General features: G+C 40.2%; 1 protein-coding gene across 1 annotated transcript in view; it reads right to left on the reverse strand.

Annotated features, from left to right (window-relative positions):
* Window positions 1-7: 7 nt before the first annotated feature.
* RARS2 (arginyl-tRNA synthetase 2, mitochondrial) overlaps window positions 8-21,388 on the reverse strand; it is a 30,372-nt gene continuing 8,991 nt past the window's right edge. The window contains exons 8-20 of the mRNA XM_065730984.1: window positions 18,063-18,139; window positions 14,261-14,416; window positions 12,522-12,628; window positions 11,898-11,993; window positions 10,566-10,626; window positions 8,320-8,396; window positions 7,223-7,347; window positions 5,178-5,245; window positions 4,969-5,078; window positions 3,895-3,990; window positions 2,788-2,862; window positions 1,582-1,645; window positions 8-842 (exon numbers count right to left, since the gene is read on the reverse strand). Of these exons, the coding sequence (XP_065587056.1) occupies window positions 756-842; window positions 1,582-1,645; window positions 2,788-2,862; window positions 3,895-3,990; window positions 4,969-5,078; window positions 5,178-5,245; window positions 7,223-7,347; window positions 8,320-8,396; window positions 10,566-10,626; window positions 11,898-11,993; window positions 12,522-12,628; window positions 14,261-14,416; window positions 18,063-18,139 (1,199 nt within the window). The 3' untranslated portion in view covers window positions 8-755. The remainder of the gene's footprint in view (window positions 843-1,581; window positions 1,646-2,787; window positions 2,863-3,894; window positions 3,991-4,968; window positions 5,079-5,177; window positions 5,246-7,222; window positions 7,348-8,319; window positions 8,397-10,565; window positions 10,627-11,897; window positions 11,994-12,521; window positions 12,629-14,260; window positions 14,417-18,062; window positions 18,140-21,388) is intronic.

The raw sequence follows: 21,388 nt of genomic DNA on the forward strand, positions 1-21,388 counted from the left end.
AGAGGAACTGAACACTCAATTGTATATAATGTATATAATGGAGGAAGATGGGTTCTTACACTGTATTTGATAAACTGTCTTTACCCAGTGAGGGAAAAATGCCCTACAGCTTCAAAAAAAATCTATTAAAAAGAGCAATTACTGCTGGTATTTTTTCTTAAACCATGTGGCAGCTGTGGTGTGATTACTCACAGGAGAGGGTTCTCTTCTAGGTAATACGTATCTCATGTACAAAGTACTTTACTGGTGTTCTTAGGATGATTTGTAATGCTTTCTTCTATGCAGTCAAGTATGAGGTGGCAGAGTAGAAGATAATTTGTGTGCTTTTTCTCTAACCTCTTTTTGCATGACAAAGTGATGCTTGACAACAGTTCCTGTAGTGCATGTTATGCTTTGATTTAATTGGAGAGTGCCAGCTGTATCATTCCAACCTGCTGCCTCACTCAGCTCAGCCCTCCCACAAAGCGTTAACTGTACTTACGGAAAACTGATCTTGGGGAATTTGTCAAAATCCAAAGTGAAGGCAAAAATCTGACTGTGTTTGTAACTCGCTGAAATCCCTTCAGACCTGAGCTTTACTTCAACTTGGGACATGTTCAACACAGCAATAACCAGGCTGCTTCAATTCTGCTCCAGCAGGAGAGGATGTTTCTCTCTGCCTTCTGTTGACTGCATTAGCAGTGACTCACAGGAGGGTATTCTCTTGAGAAATAGCCTTTTATAAGAGATGTGACTTCACCATGCATATAGCCTCATTACATTCGAGTTACAGGTGTAATGCCAAGGAGCTTCATTCCATTGGCTAGAACAGAGCGTGCGGCTTGAAAGAGACACAGCCTTGCCTGCAAAACAAAAGCAACAGCTTGCTTGTTGTGTTTGCTGCAGAACAGGACACTAAGATGTTTAGACTTTGCACAGGATATAGATCTGAAATTCTCCTTGCAGCTTGAGCCCTCTTTGGAGGCAGGCATATGTACAGCATGAAGCCTGCAGCAATGTTCCCCCCACCACATCTCTGCACTTAAATGTGACTTCCTACCGCAAGCAGGTAACTGGCTTTTGAAACAGACAGACAAAATAAGAAAGGCAGTGCAGTTGCTGCAGCATTTATGGAGCAGTTAAAGGGTCAGCACTGCTTGGGACAGAAGTAGAAAATAACCTGTGTCTATTTGGAACTGTACATCAGCAGTTGTCAACCTCAGTGCTTTGGCTAGAAGGGCAATATAGACAACTTGGAATGTGTAGGTGGCAAGAGGGAAAAGTTCCATTACCTCCCAATTCTCTTCCCACATAAGTGCTAATGGAAACAGGCAGAAATTAACAAGTTAAATATTTAAATGCTGACTTTAAAAGGTGATGAGAAGAAGGAGGGGTTGTTTTTGTTTGGAGCAGCATTCCTTATGGACTGACTGTTTTGGAACAGCCCCTTCTGCATGGTACTGCCACAGACTGCAACTTCTGCTGTCCCAGAGCAGTGTCACCCTGCAGGACAGCCTGGAGGTGCATGCTGTGCTGACTGGTTACACAGCAGAGTCCTAAGGAATCATTCCCGGGCTGCCTTTCTGCCACGTGCAAACATACCTGGGCTAGTGCAGGTGTGCTGCCTTTCACAGGAAGAGCTCGATGTGCCACAGCTGCAAGATGGCTGAAATGGAAAGCAGGGTGAGAAAGAGCACATCTTTCTGTATGAGCAGTGCTGCAGGCTCCACAAAGCAGCAGAACTGGAAAAGCTGTAAGGGCAGTGTAGCACAGACTTCTTTCTGACAACCCATTTCACTCCTGCTGGGGGAGGCCATGCTCTTCTGGAGCTTGCGCGTTGTTCCCTGACAACATAAACAACTTGGTGCTTGTAAAAGTTTTGTTCCCCATCCCCTACAAAACAGGTCTGGAAAGATCCACAGAGCCTGCCTTGTCATTGCCAAGGTATACAACGCACAGAATTGTAGAATGGCTTGGGTTGGAAGGTGCTTTGTGGCCCCTCCTCTGGTCCTGTTCCAAATGCTCCACATCTTTCCTGAGCTGGGAGCCTCAGGCCTGGGTAGATAGGACCTCACGAGGGCACAGCATTCCAGGTCAGTATGTTTTCATTCTATCCTTTCACCTAACTGTTCACCTGTGCCAATACAAGTCTAATTCTGAGACTTGTTAGTTCACAGGTTTGGTATCAGCATAACAGATGGTTAATTTACAGCACATAACTTCGATAACTCTTTGATGCTCATATATATGTTATACATGTCATGTTCAGATACATCAAACATTCTCCTAGTTTAATTTGAGCTGTTCTGCAAAAGTTAAGACAATTCCAAACTTGTGCTTATTCAGTCAGATAAAAATGTCTACAGACTAAAGAAAAACTAGCACAGAATGCAACACCCAAGCAATCTTAAAATAGTTAGCACTTATGTCATAAACTACCAAGTAATTACAGAACAGTAAAAACATTATGCTACTGTTTATATGTTTTTTTTCCTCACTTACAGACATCTCCCCCATACAAAGGCTCTACAACGTTCTCCAGCAATTCCACTTTGGTGCCTCACAGGTCCCCTTAGGAGCCCCCCATAAAGGCTGCACCCTTAGTGTGACTTACAGCCATATAACACATACATTGTCCAACTCAATCTCCACTATTTACGATGTCATTTGCTATCTTTTTCTTTATATCTTTTCAGCTCCAGAGAGACTGTCCCACAACTTTTCATCTTTCCTCTACTTTTCTCCTCAATGCAGCGTGGATGTAAGAGCTGCAACGCCAGCTAGGGGATGCATCAGCAATTGCCTTACCTAAGTGTGAGGAGGTAGCTGACTATGTGCTTGGGTTGCAGATCCTGAGAAGATCTGTACAGGACCTCATCGTACCTGCAGAGAAAGAAATCAAGTGCTTGATGTTAAAGTGGTAGGAAAGTGTAATGGGATATAAGGCTCATCACACGTGCTTAAATTGGAACAAACACAGAACTAACAGGAATAGTCTTCTGAAACAGATGTAAGCCATGTAATTAGAACACAGTTGTTGATTTCTTCCTCACTTCTTGCTGGAGAGAGATTGCTCATCATGCAAACAAACACTGCAGATTGCAGAGCTCAGAGAGGAAGGCTATAGCAAAGAGAACACAAAAGCTATATTTGCCCCTGGAACATTACGTCTGGTTTTACATTTCAACAGTAATTGCAAGTTCCTAGCAGCAAAAAAAACATGTATTAAATAACCAAGGCAGTCAAAATAGTCCCTTAGAGCTGCCTTTAATAAATGCAACTTAACATTTTAAGTGGCTAGATGGAATTTTGTAGCATTGGAAAAGGCAAAAACAAATGGGGTTTACATAATCCTGGAAGAAAATAAACTTATGAAAGACAATATTCATTTGGAAAATATAGGATTCTGGTGGACATCCGCAGTTTTACTTCAAGTATTCTGTAGTCTACTTGTGTACATTCTCTTTCTCACAACCTCTATGAAGTTACCCATGCCTCTGAGGCTGAACAAATTTCAAAGTGGGCAGTAGAATTCCTGCTCTGTGTTTAGCTACCATGCCCACCCCCCCATCAAACCCACGCTGCTTCTCCTTCCTTTAAGCTGGGGGGCCCTGCAGAGCTAACTCCGCTGAGGGCTAGTCGCTCATGTCAGCAAGAGCACCCTGTCAGCTGTTAACATGTGATGGGCTGCCATGCACGAATCTGATAAAAACCAAGAAACACTCATGTTTTCTGAAAAATGCAATTGTACAGGATAAATCAAGACATTGCTGGTCTCACCTAGAGGGCTACTGTTGCAATCATCGTGACTTAACAGAGAAGATAGATATCCCCCAGAATTGGGCAATCAGAAGCAAAAAGTGTCTGTGTGCACTGAACAGACTGGAAGCAAACCCAAGAGAAATCTGGACAAACCTGAGAAGATGCTGAAGAACAGAGATTGCATCTGGCTCTTGCAAGCATGCCACGTTAATGTCAGTTACTGGCTCATTCCCATGCATCTGTTCTAAACTAAAATGCAAGAATTAAAACCAAATACTAGATAAAATCCCTTGCTAGAAAATAGAAACAAGAAAAACAGTAATTTATATTCTGGAGAAGATGGTAGATGTGCTTTGCTCAAGCTGAATGAAACATTAAGAAAGCCTAGACAACTTCAAGATGGAAAACAATGTAAAGTTTGTGCTAGATATTTGCTATCAACCAGTTTAAAAAGGGATTAGAAACATGCATGGACAATAGCCACCACCTCTATTATAAGTTTGGATGATAAGAAAGTATAGGAGGAAGAGACCAGAAAAAGGGACCGGTCTCCCTAAATACCATTTCTGGCCACCAGTGCCTCACAAGGAATACCAGGTTGTATGGAGCTTTAGTCTGATTCAGAGAGGTAATTTACATGCTCTTATGGAGACACATATCCACATCTGCATTAAAAATGCTCTGAAGGAACACTGTGTAATTAATAGAAACACTCAAACTGGACTCTTCTAACATTCTTAAGAAAATAATTTTAAAAACCACATTGAATGTTTGACCTGAGCCAGTAAGGAAGGGGTTTACTTTTAAATTCAGTCAGCAACAGTGGGAAATAAATACCAGGATGCCAGAAGCACCAGCTGCAGTCGGGGCCCCCAGAACAGGCTGAAGTTCTGTAACTTGCTATATTTTATTAGTACAACTGACTTCAGTTTTTGCACCAGTTCCCTTAATTCTCCCCCACCACTCTTCATCACTGAAGCCAACTACAGAGAGACTGTAGCTTTGACAGACAGTTCAGCTCAGCTCTGTGGAAATGAGATGGAAGCATAACTTTAACTGGCTTGCTCTTCTGGGAAAACTCAGTGATTCCTATTGTAAAAACACCCCTCTGCTGAAAGAGAGAACTTGTGCCTTATTTAGGGAAGGACTTATCACTATTACCTAATGCTGCTATTAACAAAGTAGTGAGTTTAAAAAAAAGTCAGATTGCACACACATTCCTTTTACCTGTGGAGTCTGGCATGAGTGTACTGCAAGAACACGCCTGTGTCTCCACGACTTTGAAGAGCTCGATCCCAGCTGAACTGATAATCTGATGAGAGGAGGCCTCGGAAGTCCTGGAACAATAACTTAACGTTACCTACAGACAGCTCTCCATCACAGTTGGTTATTTTGCACAGAGGATGCAAACGCATCTGGAGGTATCTCACACTCACCTGAATTATTAGTGCTGCAAGCCCAACCTTCTCTGCTGTCTCCACAGGGTCTTCTACCTCTTTGGTTGCTGAAAAGGAACAAGGAAAAAGAAGATTGAAGTCCGCAATAGCATAAGGACTCCCTCGATAAGGTTTGAAAATGCCAAATCTTTCAAAATTGTGAACTAGCAAAATGAAAATTGTCAAGATGTGTACAGCAAGAAGGCCAAGACAGAAATCTTTCTTCAAATTAGGAGCTGTTTCAGACATGCTTTTTTCCACACTTCTCCTAATATGTTTAATATAGATTTTAAGGTCAGAAGGCTTCATTACACAAGCCTAGACTACATTGAATTCCTCTTTGTAATTCAGGCAGCCTCTAAGATCACCAAGAGAATGCAACAGGAGTTGAGGGTTTGTTTAAAAACTCCAAGGGAAGCTTAAGCAATCAAAGAAGAAATTGCTCCATTGGCTAACAGAGCACTCACATGCACATTTAGGGAGTATTCATGCCATCCACTGTAGAAATCTAAACTGACTGTACTCACAGGAGCCAAGCTGAGTGCTCAGATTTCCCTTTTAAGCCACAGCACTGACCACAGATGCAGTCACAGGATCACTTAGATTAGGAAGGACCTCCCGAGACTGTCTAGTACAGTCGGGGTCAGCTAGAGCAGACAGCATGCTTTGGTCTGTTTAAATGCTCTTTAACCCAAACATTCTCCACAAACGTTCATTTACTTTTTGAGATGAGTAGAAAGAAGAGCGACGCTGATAACGGAAACTTGAATAGCAGAAGACTTATGTGCAGTTAACAGCAGAGAGAGTCTTCACAAAGGCATTTAACCAACCAGCTCTGATTCCATACAGGCATGCTTTTTAAAGCTAGCACTGGCAGTCAGAGCCCAGCTCCTGCAATCTTTCAGTGACAGTCAGGCACCTCAGTACACAAACAAATCTGCAGTGCCTTCCACTGTGTATCCAGACACTTTTCAAACACTGAAGACACTGCTAAGAGTCAGGGATTTATGACTGCTAATTTAGGAAAGGAGAAGGAGGGCAGGAATTCAGAGGCTAGAGAATTTTTTTTTTTTTTTAAAGCACAGGTAGGATTTAGGATCTAACAGATAAGCTCTAGGAAATGCTACAGTGCCACCTGAACTCATCACTGCCTTTGTCTGCTCTTCTTACTGCTTGTGCAGTGGAACATGGGCCTGGACCCCTGTCATTTCAGTTCAGTCCCACACAAGAATAAGTTGGCCTTACACTTAGCTTTAACACTGAACTTTAAACTGAAGCTCTAAGCTCCATTGCTCTCTGCAGGAAAACTGCCTTGAATGACAGAAAGGTGACTATCTACCATTCTGCCTTGCAAGACAAAACAAATTATCTGGGTTATAAAAGCTGAAAAGGCAGAGCGAGGAAGATGCACACTTAAGCTGATGGATTTAAATTAGCATGCAACTCCAGAAGGCACAAGAGGAGGGCAGCATTTCCCCAGGAAATGCTCGAATCGTTATTGCTTCAAAATGAAAGAGCTCTAGTGCCATAGCTAGTGCAGGCAAATGTCCCCTTCAGGAGAATCCTGCAGACCAGCAACCTCCTGGGGACTTTGAAAGCAGACATGAGGCTGGGAGGATGGCCAGCAGTAACCGCAGACAAGGGGGAGTCAATTGTGCCTGAGATTACTGTCAGAGCTACAAATCCTTTAGGTGAAATCTATACTGTCCCCTCCAGTTCCAACTCCACGATTTACTTGTCTGTCCATGCAGAAAAAAAAGCAACAGCTGCTCCCCAATGGCAAGCACTTCTTTCCCAGTGCAACAGCGTGACGAGACCATTTCACTGAATGTTAAGATTTGCAAATCTGTAATTGATGGAAATTCACAGAGTTGCAAAGAATTATTTTAACGTTGTATGAGTTATGGTAGATAGGAAAAGCATGCAGATCAGAGCGTGTCATTATGATTAGTCTGATTCAGGGGAAAGTAAAAGGCAGAAGAGACAACAGGTTTAAGATCAACACAGAACACCAAAAGAAAAGAATAAGACCTGAAATAGCTAACTTTTTGCAGAAGCCATGTTTTCCAACATCCTCAATCGAACTTCATCTAAAACATCTTCCAGGAAAATAACTTCTCCTTTCCGAGTCTTCATCCCTTGGATTAGCCCAAAAGACACGTGCTGGCACCTGTGTTGAAAAGCACCAGGACATAAAATTGCATTCTAATCAACAGACACATTTGCAGTGTTTGTTTAGAGCTAGATTCTGCCCAGGAAGCAGCAGTAGCAGCTGAATAAACAGAACTCCAATGTGGGAAGCTTGGTGATATCATCAGTAACTCATTTCAGCAATCAAAACTCTGCATGCTTTATTTAATGAGAAAACTAGGAGGAGAACTGTGATAACCTGCTCATTTGTGTGCTCCTGGGAACCTCTCTTGCTACTAGCTTTAGTACAGAGGACTCAGTGCAATAAATGGAAAGGCAGGATGCGGGTAGATCACAATACTGTAGCAACACAAACCTGCTAATAAGATTAGAAAGGGAGTCATCATAACTCTGGTGTGGTCACATTAAAATAAAAGTGTAATTAATCACTGCTAATAATAAAGCATTCACTGCTTCCGATCAAAATAATCCCAAGCATTACTCTGGATACATATCCAGATGTAATTTTAGTACAACTCTAACGGCTGCAAAAGAAGGCAGACTAATATTGCTGAAAGCTAAAATACTATATTTAACTACAAGAGACATGCAGCCTGTCAGAGAGGAATATGATTTAGTCTGCAGATCTGGTATTGACCTTTGCTCAGATTGCTAACAAGACTGGTAATGAAAATGAATAATGGTTGGGATATCTTTCCTTGCAACAGACATTGCAAGCCTGAAGCACGATTCAGATGTCTCCTAAAATACCACAGTTGGAGAAATAATCATTTAATACGTGATCACACAATATCCCAGAAGCTACGCCGTAATGTCTCTGAATGACTGCTTCCCTTTCTCTCATTTTTATATTGAGCAGTTATGAAAACCCATTCAGTGGCTGCCAAGGCTACTGGGTTTTGCATCCTAAACACCTGATGATACATCTACTCATTCTTCCATTCCCCCCCTCTTAAAAAAAAGAAACAAAAACAAATTCATAAATACATACCTTTCTACCCAGTCATAACCCATCAGCTTCAGTATTTGGAACAAATGCTGAAAGTGACTACTTTGGTTTCTGTCTGTCTAAGGAATAGATGCACACATCAGAAAACGCATTAGAAAATGCTTCAGGTGGAATAAGCTTTTAATGCAAACGAATACTACCATAGATGCTGTGCCAATAAGTCACCACAAGCAGAATTAAGACCTGGGAAGGCAGATAAGACATGAAAAATGTAACAGCTGAAATCCGTGGCAACAAGGTTTTGCATTGTTACCAACAAAAAAAGGAAAAAAAAAAAAGATTATTCCTAAGTCATGGATGCAAAGCCACGAACTGAAAGGAAACCTTGACGTTCCTTGGTTTCATGTTAGCTGCCCATCAAACAAAATGCCTTCAGAATGCAGCTCTGCTGCTCTTGAGATGTTCCCACATTTTACATCACCAACCCTTGAGGTTCCCTTGGCTAAGAAAGAGAACTGTTCTTTGAGTCTACCAGTGATACAACCAACATAATGGCACACGTGTCAGTGCTACACCGGCACAGACTACCATGGCTGCTTGTGAAAGCCAAAAAAGGCAACCTTGTTTCCAGAGGCAAAGATGTCTCTCTCCATTCCCCACCAGTTTCTACTGCATCCAGAGCATCTCATGGAGCTTTACAAGATAAGTCAGGTATATATTTAAAAAAATAAAAAGTGTAAATTGTCCCATTTTCATATTAATGATGCATCTATGCTCTTTCCCAGTTCTTCTCTCCTATGACTCCAAGTTGTCTCTGCTGAAGTTTTCCTTACATCTAACAATTATCTACACAGGTACTTCAACCATAACTGCTGATACAACATTCATTTTCCCACTTAGTAGATTTGATTATGTTGCTAGGAGTCTCCCTCCCTGAAAAATAAGGCTGACAATACTGCTGTGATAATCAAATAACTAGCAACAAATAACTTTATTTGTCTGGTATTACAAGAGAGGGAGTGAGCAGTGAAAGCTCTCTATACCTGTAACAAAGCCTAAAGTTCTAATAGACTTCATGAAGTTTAGATTAAGGGCAGCTCATTTCTCTGGCCAATGCTATCTGATGTTTCCTCTGCTCCAGCCTTGTCTGAATTCGATTACATTCTCCTGTTTTATGAGAAATTATACGTCCTCTGACAGAAACAAGTTTTGTTTTCTATGTACAACAGTATGTCCCTTACAACCTGGGCAGACAAAGTTTGCAGACAGTGGGGATTATGTTTCATTTTTTGTTTCCTCACTCCTAATGCATCACACCTTTATAGCCATGCTGCTCTCTGATGCCAGTGATCTACAACACACCAGCCACATAGAGGCAGAAAAACCTACCACCACTTCCAACAAAACAACCAACTGACATAAAATAAAGAACCCTGGTTCTACGACGTTGGACAACTTAATAGAAAGTTCTTGACGACTGAAAATAAAAGCAGGAAAGTTGCACTTAAACTACCTGGGTACCTAATTTCTGCTTACTGATCCCCCCCTTTGGATTGTCGTGTTCATATTGGACTGGCTATTGAAAAAGCTGTGCCAGAGAGGATACGTGGGCACTGCCACATGCCAGAAGCCTGCACATTTTTTCCACAGGTCATTAAGAGACTTCAAATATATCCTTGGTAGTTCCAATGCAAAAAAACTTCACACAATTGAGAAGAAAACCCCTCTATTCATTACTGATACAGCTGGAATTGTTAAGAAGCAGAACAACCAAAAGCAGAAGTATAAAACCAATCTCTGTCTACAACTGCTTGGTCCAGATTGAGTAGTGCTTCATGAAAAATATCTAACATAACAAAGTGAAAGCACTGTTCAATGCTGTAAAAATTTACATCACGGACATTATATCAGGACTCAGAGTAAACTCATACTTTAGAACACTCATTTATAATATTACCACCCCTTGTAACACTAGCAGCTTTAAAAATATTAATTACGACATATACATAGAAAAGACAATGTAAGCTGAGAAGAAGTTGCTTTAAAACAAACTGCAATTAATTTTTCAAACAGAGAACAGCCCCAGAACTGATTTCTCAACCGCTCTGTGCGTCATGAACTGAAACTGAACTAAGAACTACCACCACCCTGTGGCACAGCCTCTGGGCAGTGAAGCCGTTCTCTGTCACTGCCAAAAACACACAGTGCCCATCAGATCTGAGAGCAAGAGGCCCCCCCAGGTTGCTGGAGTCAGGCTCAAAGCATTTAGTGAATCTAGAATTACTTACCACATAAATCATAGTATCCCACTTATACTTATTCATTCGGTCTACAGCAGCAGCGAGATCTCTGAAAGAGATAGTGAAGAACTATTGGGACTTCCACTAAAATTAAACGCATCTCATTTTTTGCCACTTAGGAAAGTTATCTACTCTTGTCAAGGGGAAAAGGAATGCCATATTAGATCATATGCATACCCTACACAAAATAGAGCTGCTTCAAATTATTTTTTTAAAGCACTAGCTAAGAAAATCACAGAGGAGACAGTTTTATGGGCAGAAAACAACTGGTCTCTGCCTATAGGAAAACCAGTCCATTGGGAAACTTGAAAGAAACAACCCTCTTCTGGAAAACTAAGCCAGTGCTCACTGTTAGGTTCCAGGTTCTAATACCAAGGGGACACTAGACACATGGGATAGAAAGAACAGCATTTTGCACTTACACAACATTTATGTGATGTTCCGGGCAGGAATCAAAGGCAAGGTGAAGAAGGAAAAGAAGACAGGAGAGGCAGGTTGCTCATAAGCACTGTTGGCCAGTAGACTTGGCCACACTCTGTACCTAGTTGGTACAGTCTGTCTCCTTGTCATTAAACTCCATTTCTAACTTTCCTGGAGGGGCCTCTCTCTCCTGAGTGCATGTATGTGTTTGGAAGTCTAAGTTTCAGTCACTGAAATTGAGGACTTCAGATCATACTGGCCACTATGATGCCAGCAACTGAAGAGAGAAGAGTAAATGCCTGTATGTCCATGTGTGAGTGATAGTGAAGTTGACAGCTGAACTACTCATCACACAGGTGAAGTGTTCTTGGAGTCAGGCACGCACGTGTCTCCAATGGTGAGGGACCCAAAGGAGTTAGCTACTTGTAGGTACTAGGAGTTAAAGTCTTCCACATCAAAATACCCATGAGGTATTTGGGTGTGAGAAGGGGAAAAAACAGCAGTAACATTGACAGTAGTGGTTCACTTGGTCAATGACTGCACAACCAATTTTCTTCTGCATCACATTGTAAATAAACAGAAAAGGTTTTTCATCATTTGTCAACTGTTCATTAAATAAAGAGATCTCAGCTTTGATTTCAAAGTTAGTAGCTGGATCAAGTGTAACTACTTTTGAAAGTAGGAGATTTATTAACAGACTGTAAAGGGAAGGAGAAGTATTTAAAACCAGTTGTTTTTCATCCCATCATCATCATGTTGCTAGTTCCAGTTACAATTACCCATTAGTCAGTACTAATATATACCCCAGGAATAAAAAGCTGCAAAATCAGATACAAACGTACTAAAATGCAAAGGCTTGCTGGCAAAACTAACCCTAATAAACACAGACAGATGACTTGCCTTGTTATATAAAGAGATGTCCCATCACTACGAATGACCGTGGAAAACGATGAGAGGTCTTTCTTTTCCGAAAGATCCACAACTCCGGTCCCCTGTCTGCCATTTGAGAGAGAAGGCTGATGAACTGCAATCCCCATCCAGAATACAAGTAAACTCAGGTAAGACAGAAAGAGGCCTCTTGCCATGGGACCCTGTTACTGGAATGATTGCTTCCTTATCAAAAACCATTCCTCTGAATTTGCTGTTACTACTGCTGAAGTCAGAAAACCACCCAGCCATGTTCTGGTGCATTCTAAGAATATCTCAGTTCAACCAGGCAACACACTGAGGCAAGGACCTTACCAACTCTGCATATTAATTGGCACACATGGTTACCAAACTAATCAACTGCCTAGAAGGCCATTAGGAGTAAACTGCTGTCATTGTACCTAATGAGTTATGGCTGGACTTCTGTGTCATGAGAAAAGGCAAACAATTTTTGCTATGATTGTACAAACTGTTGGTTTTCTATTGAAACCACGCAAACACTTTTCTTTAGGTTATATACACGTGTCAGTCACCTTACATAAAAAACAACTTAAATGTTAAAAAAGCACATCCGTAGGCTGAATAACCAGGTCATACATTGTTTTCTGAAGGAGTCCTTTATCCTCCAATGCCTTTAGAACTTCCCGGGATTTCTCTTGATAAAAGGATTCTCCAGAATACTCATCAAAGTGCACTCCTAGACGCTGAAAGGTTTCGAAAATACAAAAGAAGAGAAACACAATTGGAAGATAATTTCTCAGTCTAAGTCCAATGGTAGGTCTGCACCACAGGTGAGACAGGGAACAAAGGTGGATTTTATGCCAAAAAAAGTCAATTCAATGTTAAAAGAAGCTTACATTTTTATTTGATTTCTGCATTAGGATTAATCTCCATGAGTTGAATACAACATTAAATACATCGTTCATTAGATGTTAGGAGTAAACTGGAAAGAGTGATGAGCATGGAAGTTCTAAGGTATGCCATTATTTGATATGCTAGAAGTGAAACCAGTGGCCTGAGAAGAAATTACCTGGCCTTGAGACCAATCCTATTTTAGAAGGTGAAAGAAGGGAAAAAAAAAGTGGAGCTGCTCACAGACTTCACTAAGCACACAGAAATCTTTTTTACTAGGAAGGCTGAAAGTACACCTGGTAAAGATTAGCTGACTAACTGCCAAAATGGGGTGTAAAGTATTAGTATAAGAGACAAGGTTTTAGACTGGGGACAACAAAAGCTGTCAATTCATCTTCTAGGTACTCAATCATTTAAGAAGGGATGGTGGGAGTGAGTCCTGGCTGTAACCACCATCAGCAATGCATGACCATACCAAAGTGATGAAGTGGCACACACAACCCAATACTTTTGGTTTCTAGTGCAAAGCAGGTCAGTTTTCCACTAGAATTATCAAAGCTCTGCCTTACTTAGGACATTTTAACTTTGAATACTTGGCATGAATCCAGTAGCTAATTTTCAAATGGGTTCAATTGGTTCTGGGCCAAGATTATATACCATTAATACCAAGAGACTGGATTCAGCGACAGGAGGCTTCCTGTCTCTTTCTACTCTTTTTTTCTCCACTCTATTTCCACCCTCATTTCACAAATCCATAGTATTGACTTCATGGTCAATAGCACAAACTTCTCCCATCAAACAGTGGGCAACTGGCTCCATTCTTGAAGTTACACTATACAACAGATGGCTGGCTGTACTTCAGCTTAGCTCTACATGCAGATAACCTACATGTTGATTACTGTTGTAATCTCCTCTGCTTCAGTTTATTTCAGTCAATTTAACTTCTGACATACACAGTTTTGAATTACGACACCAGATCAGAAAAGTGAGAACAGTATTATCTCCCAATAAATTTATAATGTGGAAACTTAAATTGAGTTTGTTGCTGACTACAAATATAAAACAAAACCGAACAGTATTTAGCTAACACTGATTTGCACCGTTGCTCAGTACCACAGTCTCAGATCTAGATCTAGGGCTTCTAAAAATGGAGAATTAATCAAAAGGCAAATTATATGGACTCCATTACACAAAATCTGTCAGTTGCCAGCAACTAAAGTGACCTTCTACCTGAATGTTAAATCAACTACCGTGCTTTTTCCAACAGAAGGGAGCATAACCTAGCCTATGTAGAAACATCTTTCCTGCAACACTGTAAACTGTGAGAAAGGCAATGAATCCACAATGTTACAGCAGCTCCATTCTTAAGTTGCAGTCTCTTGGATGAAAAGGTGCTGTGTACCCTGACAATTAGATAGATGGACCAATAGATGCAAGGAGACCGTTTCACCAACAACAAAGAAAAAGCAATGGATTGTTTGTACCTTATAAATTCGGGTGTATTCTTTAATACTGAAGCCTCTAAATTCTTTCCAAAGCGACAATGCCTGCTCATCATGTTCCTCCAGTTTTCTAAAGAAATCCTTGGCCAGCCTTTTTGTGCTTTCATCTGCTGCTGCTTTGTTAATCTGCACATACACCTAAAATAAAGTGGCACTGAAAACGTTGAAGAAGTATAATCCCCCCCTCAAATAAAAGTAATCAAATTTCTACAAGAATAATACAAAATAGATTTCAAGGTAACATTTTTAATCTTAAACATTTTAAAGCTGCCTTAAAGGAACAGATTTCCTATTTCAAGGATGAATGAGTAGTGTAAACTTCAGCAGGAAAGCGTACAGCTTATCTTGAAACAAGACTAATCTCATAATTCTCTACTGTTGTTGCTACCATTGTCTTCTTAAACTTGAAAGAACTGCCAACAGCAGAATATGGAAAAAATCATTTGCACGGAAGGGAAACCACCACAGCATTTTAAATCAGAGACTTTTCTTCAGAGAACACACAAAGTTGGTACTTAAAACAACTGCACTGCCTAAAAATGAGATGGCAGTCAAAGCAGCACCATAGATGGACCCAATGTTGTACAAAAACAAACAAAAAACCCCAAACTCAACAACAAAACCAAACCAACAAAAAACTCACAAAAACTAAAACCAAACCAGCAAACAGAAACATTTCCCAAAACAAATAAAACCCAGTCGTGATCCAAACCCCTCACACTTAGAATCATAGAATGGCTAAGGTTGGAGGGGACCTTAGAGATCATCTAATTCCAATCCCCCTGCCACAGGAAGGCCTGCCAACCACTAACTAAACCAGGCTGCCCAGGGCCTCATCCAACCATCCCTCCAAGGATGGGGCACCCACAAGCTCCTAGGGCAGCCCATGCCAGTGCCTCACTGCACTCAGAGTACTTGCAGTGTATCTTGCAGTACTTGCAGTACTATCCTCCATATCCACACTAACGTATCTTCTGTCTGTGGCTGGAATCAAACATATGAATGTCAGTACCTGACTAGACACACACATGCAGCCAGTTTGCCACAGGTATCACTAACTATTCGATTAGGCGATCTTACTTAGGTACACCAAAACTGGCTCTCTTGTTCATAAGCAAATTCCTTTACAACTAAAGGCCAAATTGTTGACCAGTGATTTTTTCCATATGTGTTGCTATGAAAGCCCACATAAAAGGTTTTTAAAAGTTAAAGTATTATGTGAAAATAATTAAAGTAATTAGTGGCTACGCTGTTTATTTACATCCAAAAAGTTAATCAGCACTGAGCTATTAAGTATTTGTTATAGAGTTTAAATCTTCAAATCATTGCAATCCTGACAATACAAACTTCAATCCTGCAAGAATACCTTGCTTGAATGGCTTCAACAATTCAAAGCAAAAATAAGCTTCCACAGCAAAACCCTTGAACTTTTCCCCTTCCTTTTATGTCCAAAGATTTTTAGAGTACTGCTGACAAGCCTCAAAGATTAATGTTTGCTTAGTTGTGGCACAAAAAAGGCAACGAAGTAGAGGGAAAATTCAACCCTTTCCAACAACAATGCTCCCTCTGCCCCTAACAGTAGCTGCACATACACTAACCCCTTCCCCATGCCATAAAACAAACACAACATGAAAGGTGTGTTTGTACCTGACAGCCAAAATAGAAGGAACAAAGCTATCGAATGTGTGGAAGAATGTGTTATTTCCAAATGCATTCATTTATACAGTAACTATATCATTGACTTTTTTTTTTTTTAATTAACTACAGGGAAGATCAGTTTCACACAACAGCAGAACATCACCACTTTGAAATACATCTCCGAATTTAATGTAGAACCAGGAACATGGCTAAAGAAATTAAAAATAAGGAATATTTGGGAAACTGCAACTTGGTCTCAACTACTGCTTTATACTCCTTTATAGCTCAGCTGAATACTGTTCACTAAATCTAAAAGTAATTTTAAGGTCATAAAGCCTACTTGCTGCTGCAATAGATTACATTTTAAAGCTTTACTATAAAACTCAAGTAGGCACATTTTAAATTCTAAGAATGGACTGAAATTATAAGTGAAAAATCATATAATATGCAGCAATGCATAATCAAAAGAATATGACTGCTTTTGTCTCTTGAAATCAGCTCTAGAGCTCTAAAGCACACCCATGCTAAGAACCTATTAATCTCAGAAACACCTAGGTTAAACTGATACTTCAAGGTTCCCTAGGTTTCCAAAATGAAGTTTTTGTGTGTTTCTGAAGTTGTCCTGCTTCAGCAGTTTGAATTTTGGACAGTCTTGAGAGGATCTAGGCACTGGACTCAATGATCCTTGTGGATCTCTTCCAACTTGGGATATTCTGCATCTCTATGAGGAAGCAAGTGAACAGCATTTATCTAGGTAAAAAAAGCCAACAACTTCAGAAGCAGCTATTCTACTATATAAACAAGCTGCCTCATGTGTATTCAGTTGTGCTGTATCCAAGCATTCAACCACATCTTGTTCCTTTGCTAGTAAACAGGTACAAGAGTTAAGTAAAAGCGTTAACTTGTGACACACAGTCCAAACACCAGCTTTGGCTACAGTTTCCACATCCAGCTGGGAAAAAGCATAGCTCAGCTTTGTAGTAGGAGAACATTTGGACAAGAACATGGAAGAAGCCCCAACAGGATATGAATTCTTTCTTTTAAAGGATCCTCCCTGGAAGATGAACCATTCCTTGAATGGTTTTAATTCGTACAGATAAGTATAACTCATGTTCTCCCACGTATTATATCCCAGCACATGTTGTCACTGGAAGATAACATACAAGTATCAAAAGACCCTCTTTATTTTTCCTTATCGGACTATATGAAACAAGAAGTGCGACATAGGAACTGGAATAGAGGAGAAAACAGATACTGACTTGTAAGATATTACACATATTTGCATGGTGCAAGCCAGCATCCAAAACTGTATTAGTTCTGAAGAAACAAGGCTTGTTAAACTACCTCAAAGTTGTGGAGAGTCCACTGAGCCAGTTTTGTCCCTGATGCACAGGAATGTCATCTGCAACACTTGCACCATGCAACAGTGTGTAACCAAAAGGGAACCTTCCTGCAATAAATACTGTTGAAAGACATTTCATGAATGCTTGTCAAAAGAAATTGCACCTACCACTGGCTCAGTCTTGAAAGAAAGCAAGCATTCTGCAGAGCTGGAATAGTATTCCAGAACACTATTGTGAAAAGTGACAGCCATTTCTCATTACATACATATGGTAAGGCTTCACAGTAGATGTAAAACACTTCACAGATCCTATCCCCAAAACTGCAGCAAATTGCATATCATGCAATGGAAATTAAATTGTACTTATTCCGAAACACAAGAAACAAGAAGACTTTCATAGCATATTTGCCACTTCTCTTCAGTGTAACTGAATACAGCTTTGGTAAACAATATACTACAGCATCAGATGTGAGACTTTCACTTCCAAAGCACTACTAAAGCCAAACTCAGTGGTCATCTGTGCCAGTTAAGGAGGTGGACAGCAATAGTGGTCAAGCTGGCTGTAGCAGCAGCCAATGCAAGGTAACCATCTGTTCAATTAGCCCCCTTAGGTGGCACAATTTTCCACCTGGTGAAACACACCTCTGCTGACACAGCCAATCATCTCTCAACAAAGTACTTTAAATCCAACATGAGTTACATGAATCCATGCTGCCCCTGCAGACACACCATTCTGTGAGAAATTGATAGCAAAGTTAAACAGGCTGCTCTCTGAAGTCCCTAGATGGTATTCTCTCAACTTACCTCAAAAAGGTGTTGCAAAGGACTGGATTTCAGCTTTTCTTTGTCACCAAACTGTTGGAAACCAACACCTAGTAAGCCTTCAAAAACAGTTAAATGCAGAGTTAGAAAAGAATCCAAAGTGTATTGTTTTGTTGCATTCACAGGCAAGTCTTAGCACTGTATGTAATAAAACAAATTCCTTACGTAGTCAAGCAATGTAACAGTGTTATGCTATAAAAGCAAACTGAAAGCATAGTGTGTTATGTCACTGCATGAAAAAAAAAAACTGTGACAGCTAGAAACTACTAAGAATACTATGTCGATTTTTTTAATTCCTCATAAATGGAATTTATTTCTACATCTGTAGATATAATTATATGCTATGCAGCAACTAGTTGAAAATAAGAAGCTACATACAGGAAACTGTCCAGGGACAGAACACGCTCAGAACATCCTGTCTGTCTCCCTCCCTTTGCAGTATTATCATTTCAAGGACAATAGAGACTGGGATACAACATGGTATTTCACATACCACTCATGCAATACTTTCAAGGGAACATTTTTTTCTGAATACTGAGAATATGCAGCTTACTTTCACATATCTGATTTGGCTTCAGTACTTTCCGAAAGCCATCTGAAAGGGCAAGAAATTCAAATCCTAATGTTACTGTCTAAGTCAAAAGGGCTCATTAACTCATTCAGTAATCTAGCAACATGAACCCTGTAGTCTCTTAGATCATCTGAGGGTGCTTTTTGTGTTGTCTCTTTTCCCTGAGTTAACAAGGACCTGGACTGATATAAAGCCAGCAGCTGAGGAACGTGCACACAGGTGCCCCTTTGAAAAAAACACTGCAGCTAAACAAAGAGCACTATCTGAAGAACTTCCCTCTTGGAAACACCAACTGTGATAGAAGCTGTGGCAGATTTAGACAAGAAAAACAAGCTAGGAAATAAAATGAGTCAGGTCCTACTGAAAGGGAGTTTCCTTAAGTTCAGCTTGTTTTATGAGCAGTTACATGTTGATTTCCCACTGAGCTCTTGGATATTAGAGTACCTACACACCCCACTCTCTTTGATGCTGGCTTCATATTCCAATCCCCCACAAGACTTCCAGTTTTTGTTCAGCTCAAATAGAACCTTCCATTGGTTTCTGTCATCCAGCCCTTGTTACACGTGCCACTTATTGGCAAGACACAGCATGTGTTGGGTCTGATTTTGACTTTGATGTGCTGACTGGTTAGCTGACAGGCTAAGCACAGAAGTTAACCTTCTCTTCCTGTGGGCACTACACTGTATTCTACCCCCCACTTGGCTGCCAAATGTCACAAAACTGAAAGCATTCTGTTCTCTGAGACATTTCCATCAGATCTGGGTCAGGTTGGCAGCAGACAGATGAGGTGCTAAAGGATTTGATTTAGTAGTTGGGTAGGGATAGTGATAGGAGGATGGTTGGACTAGATGATCTTGTAGGTCCTTTCCAACCTTATGAACCTATGAACCTAGACTGTCAGGAAGATGGATAGACAGACTGCCTAAGATTGGTTACCTTAAGAAACCCGCCCAAAGGTTGAGGACTGCTTTGCCATGTTTCAGCAAACTTCATTTTCAGTTATTACTTTTTAAAGCCTTCAACAACAGAAGTTGTAATAGAAATGCTGACAGACTGTTCCTTATAGCACTGCTTCTGGGGAAGGACCATCATGCTAATATTCCTATGCTATAATTTTGTGAAGCATGAGTATATCGTTTGATACAAAAGCTGTCATGAATTTGAGCTGAGCCAGCCCAAACAAAGAAGGGAGCTGCCCTTCATAAAGCTACAGTTAAAATCCCTTTGTCAAAGTATGATTTTCACAGTCGTGCTGTGGACAACAGGTACATATGTAAGTAACATACACTGTCAACTTGATACCTTCTAGAAAGTTTGTACTAAAATACATAACATTACTGATGTTCAGACTTGTGAGTACAATTCAGTATCTTCAAAGAGTTAATGAGGTCATTGGGAAGCCCTTTACCTACACTGCATTTCATTGCATGATTGCCATTGCCACATTCGTTATACTGTGAGAGCTGGTGATAAAAGTTATGTCTAAGGGGCAAAAGTGAAAGAAATATGCAATTATGAAATTTATTTAATTTTCAGTTAATTCCTTCCTTCAATTCCTATGAAGGTAAGAGAAGTGACACCCTGCTATAAGACAGTGCTTGAGCAGAAATAGGATCATGATAGATAAGTTGTAGAGTAAATAATTTCACAAAGGAAAAAATATTTCATTACTGCAGTCTCACAGTCATAAGAACATTTTAGCTGTCTCAATCCCAGGAGCCTACTTTTAAGGGAGAATGGGTAGAACTGAATACCTTTTTAGGATGTTACCTACATCGCTGAATCTGAATGCATAAATGGACCAACACTGGGGTATTTAAGCTAAACTTTTAACCCAGTTTTATTCACAAAGTTGATTTACTGAAATACCCACAACCAATTGTATCAGCTCAACCGAAGGGGGCATCAGAAGGGCTGAATGAGCTTCACTTTTTGTTTGCTTTCAAAAAAAAAATAATATATAGACACAGTTTTCAGACCTCAGTGCAAAAGCTGTGCAATGGTTCTATGGTTTCCGTGGCCAAACCAGTTTTCAAGAACAAGGAAATGAACATGGCTGCATTTTTTTTTACATGCCTAAAAATCTGACAAAATCAGCTTTGAAATGTGTGTGCCTCCTTAGAAAAGGAGAGAGCATAGATAAATTTAAAATGCAAGTTTAACAACAGAAACTAACAACACTGTGATTCGCATGGATCGACTGCCATAGGAGGGTAATACTAACAGATCTAGCATTCAGACAGAAGTGAATTCCAGTCAGAACTGCTATCAATCCACGCAGGGCTGCACACAAAAGAATTTCCCAGTGCTTGTATCTGACAGACATTTGAGAGGAGGAAGGAGCATGTGTGTGCATACAGTTGGCTTTCTAAGGTCTATTCACTTGCATATTCTCCACCCACTCACTTCTCTTTTGCCATATTTTTAAGGGAAAATGAATATTTTTGGGAGAATACCGGGATGTCTTTAATGATAGAAAAACTTCAGGTCTTAACCTGTCAAAATGCAGCTGCTGTGCAAGCCAGTTATTCTCTATGAATAACAAACTTGTTTCTAGAAGGAGCAACAACAAAAGATAATGCCTCAACACAAATAAAGACAACTAAATATAAAAATACTTAAATTCTATTGTTTTGTACACAGGTATGGCATAAGTACATAGACAAGTTAACAAGTTCACTCTTCCACATGCAAAACATGAATAAGAAAGGCAGTTTCATAGACATGGCAACGTGTG

Source organism: Cyrtonyx montezumae, unplaced genomic scaffold, assembly GCF_038088225.1.
Source record: "Cyrtonyx montezumae isolate F1298 unplaced genomic scaffold, pur_monq_1.0 scaffold_13, whole genome shotgun sequence".
Classification (NCBI taxonomy): Eukaryota; Metazoa; Chordata; class Aves; order Galliformes; family Odontophoridae; genus Cyrtonyx; species Cyrtonyx montezumae.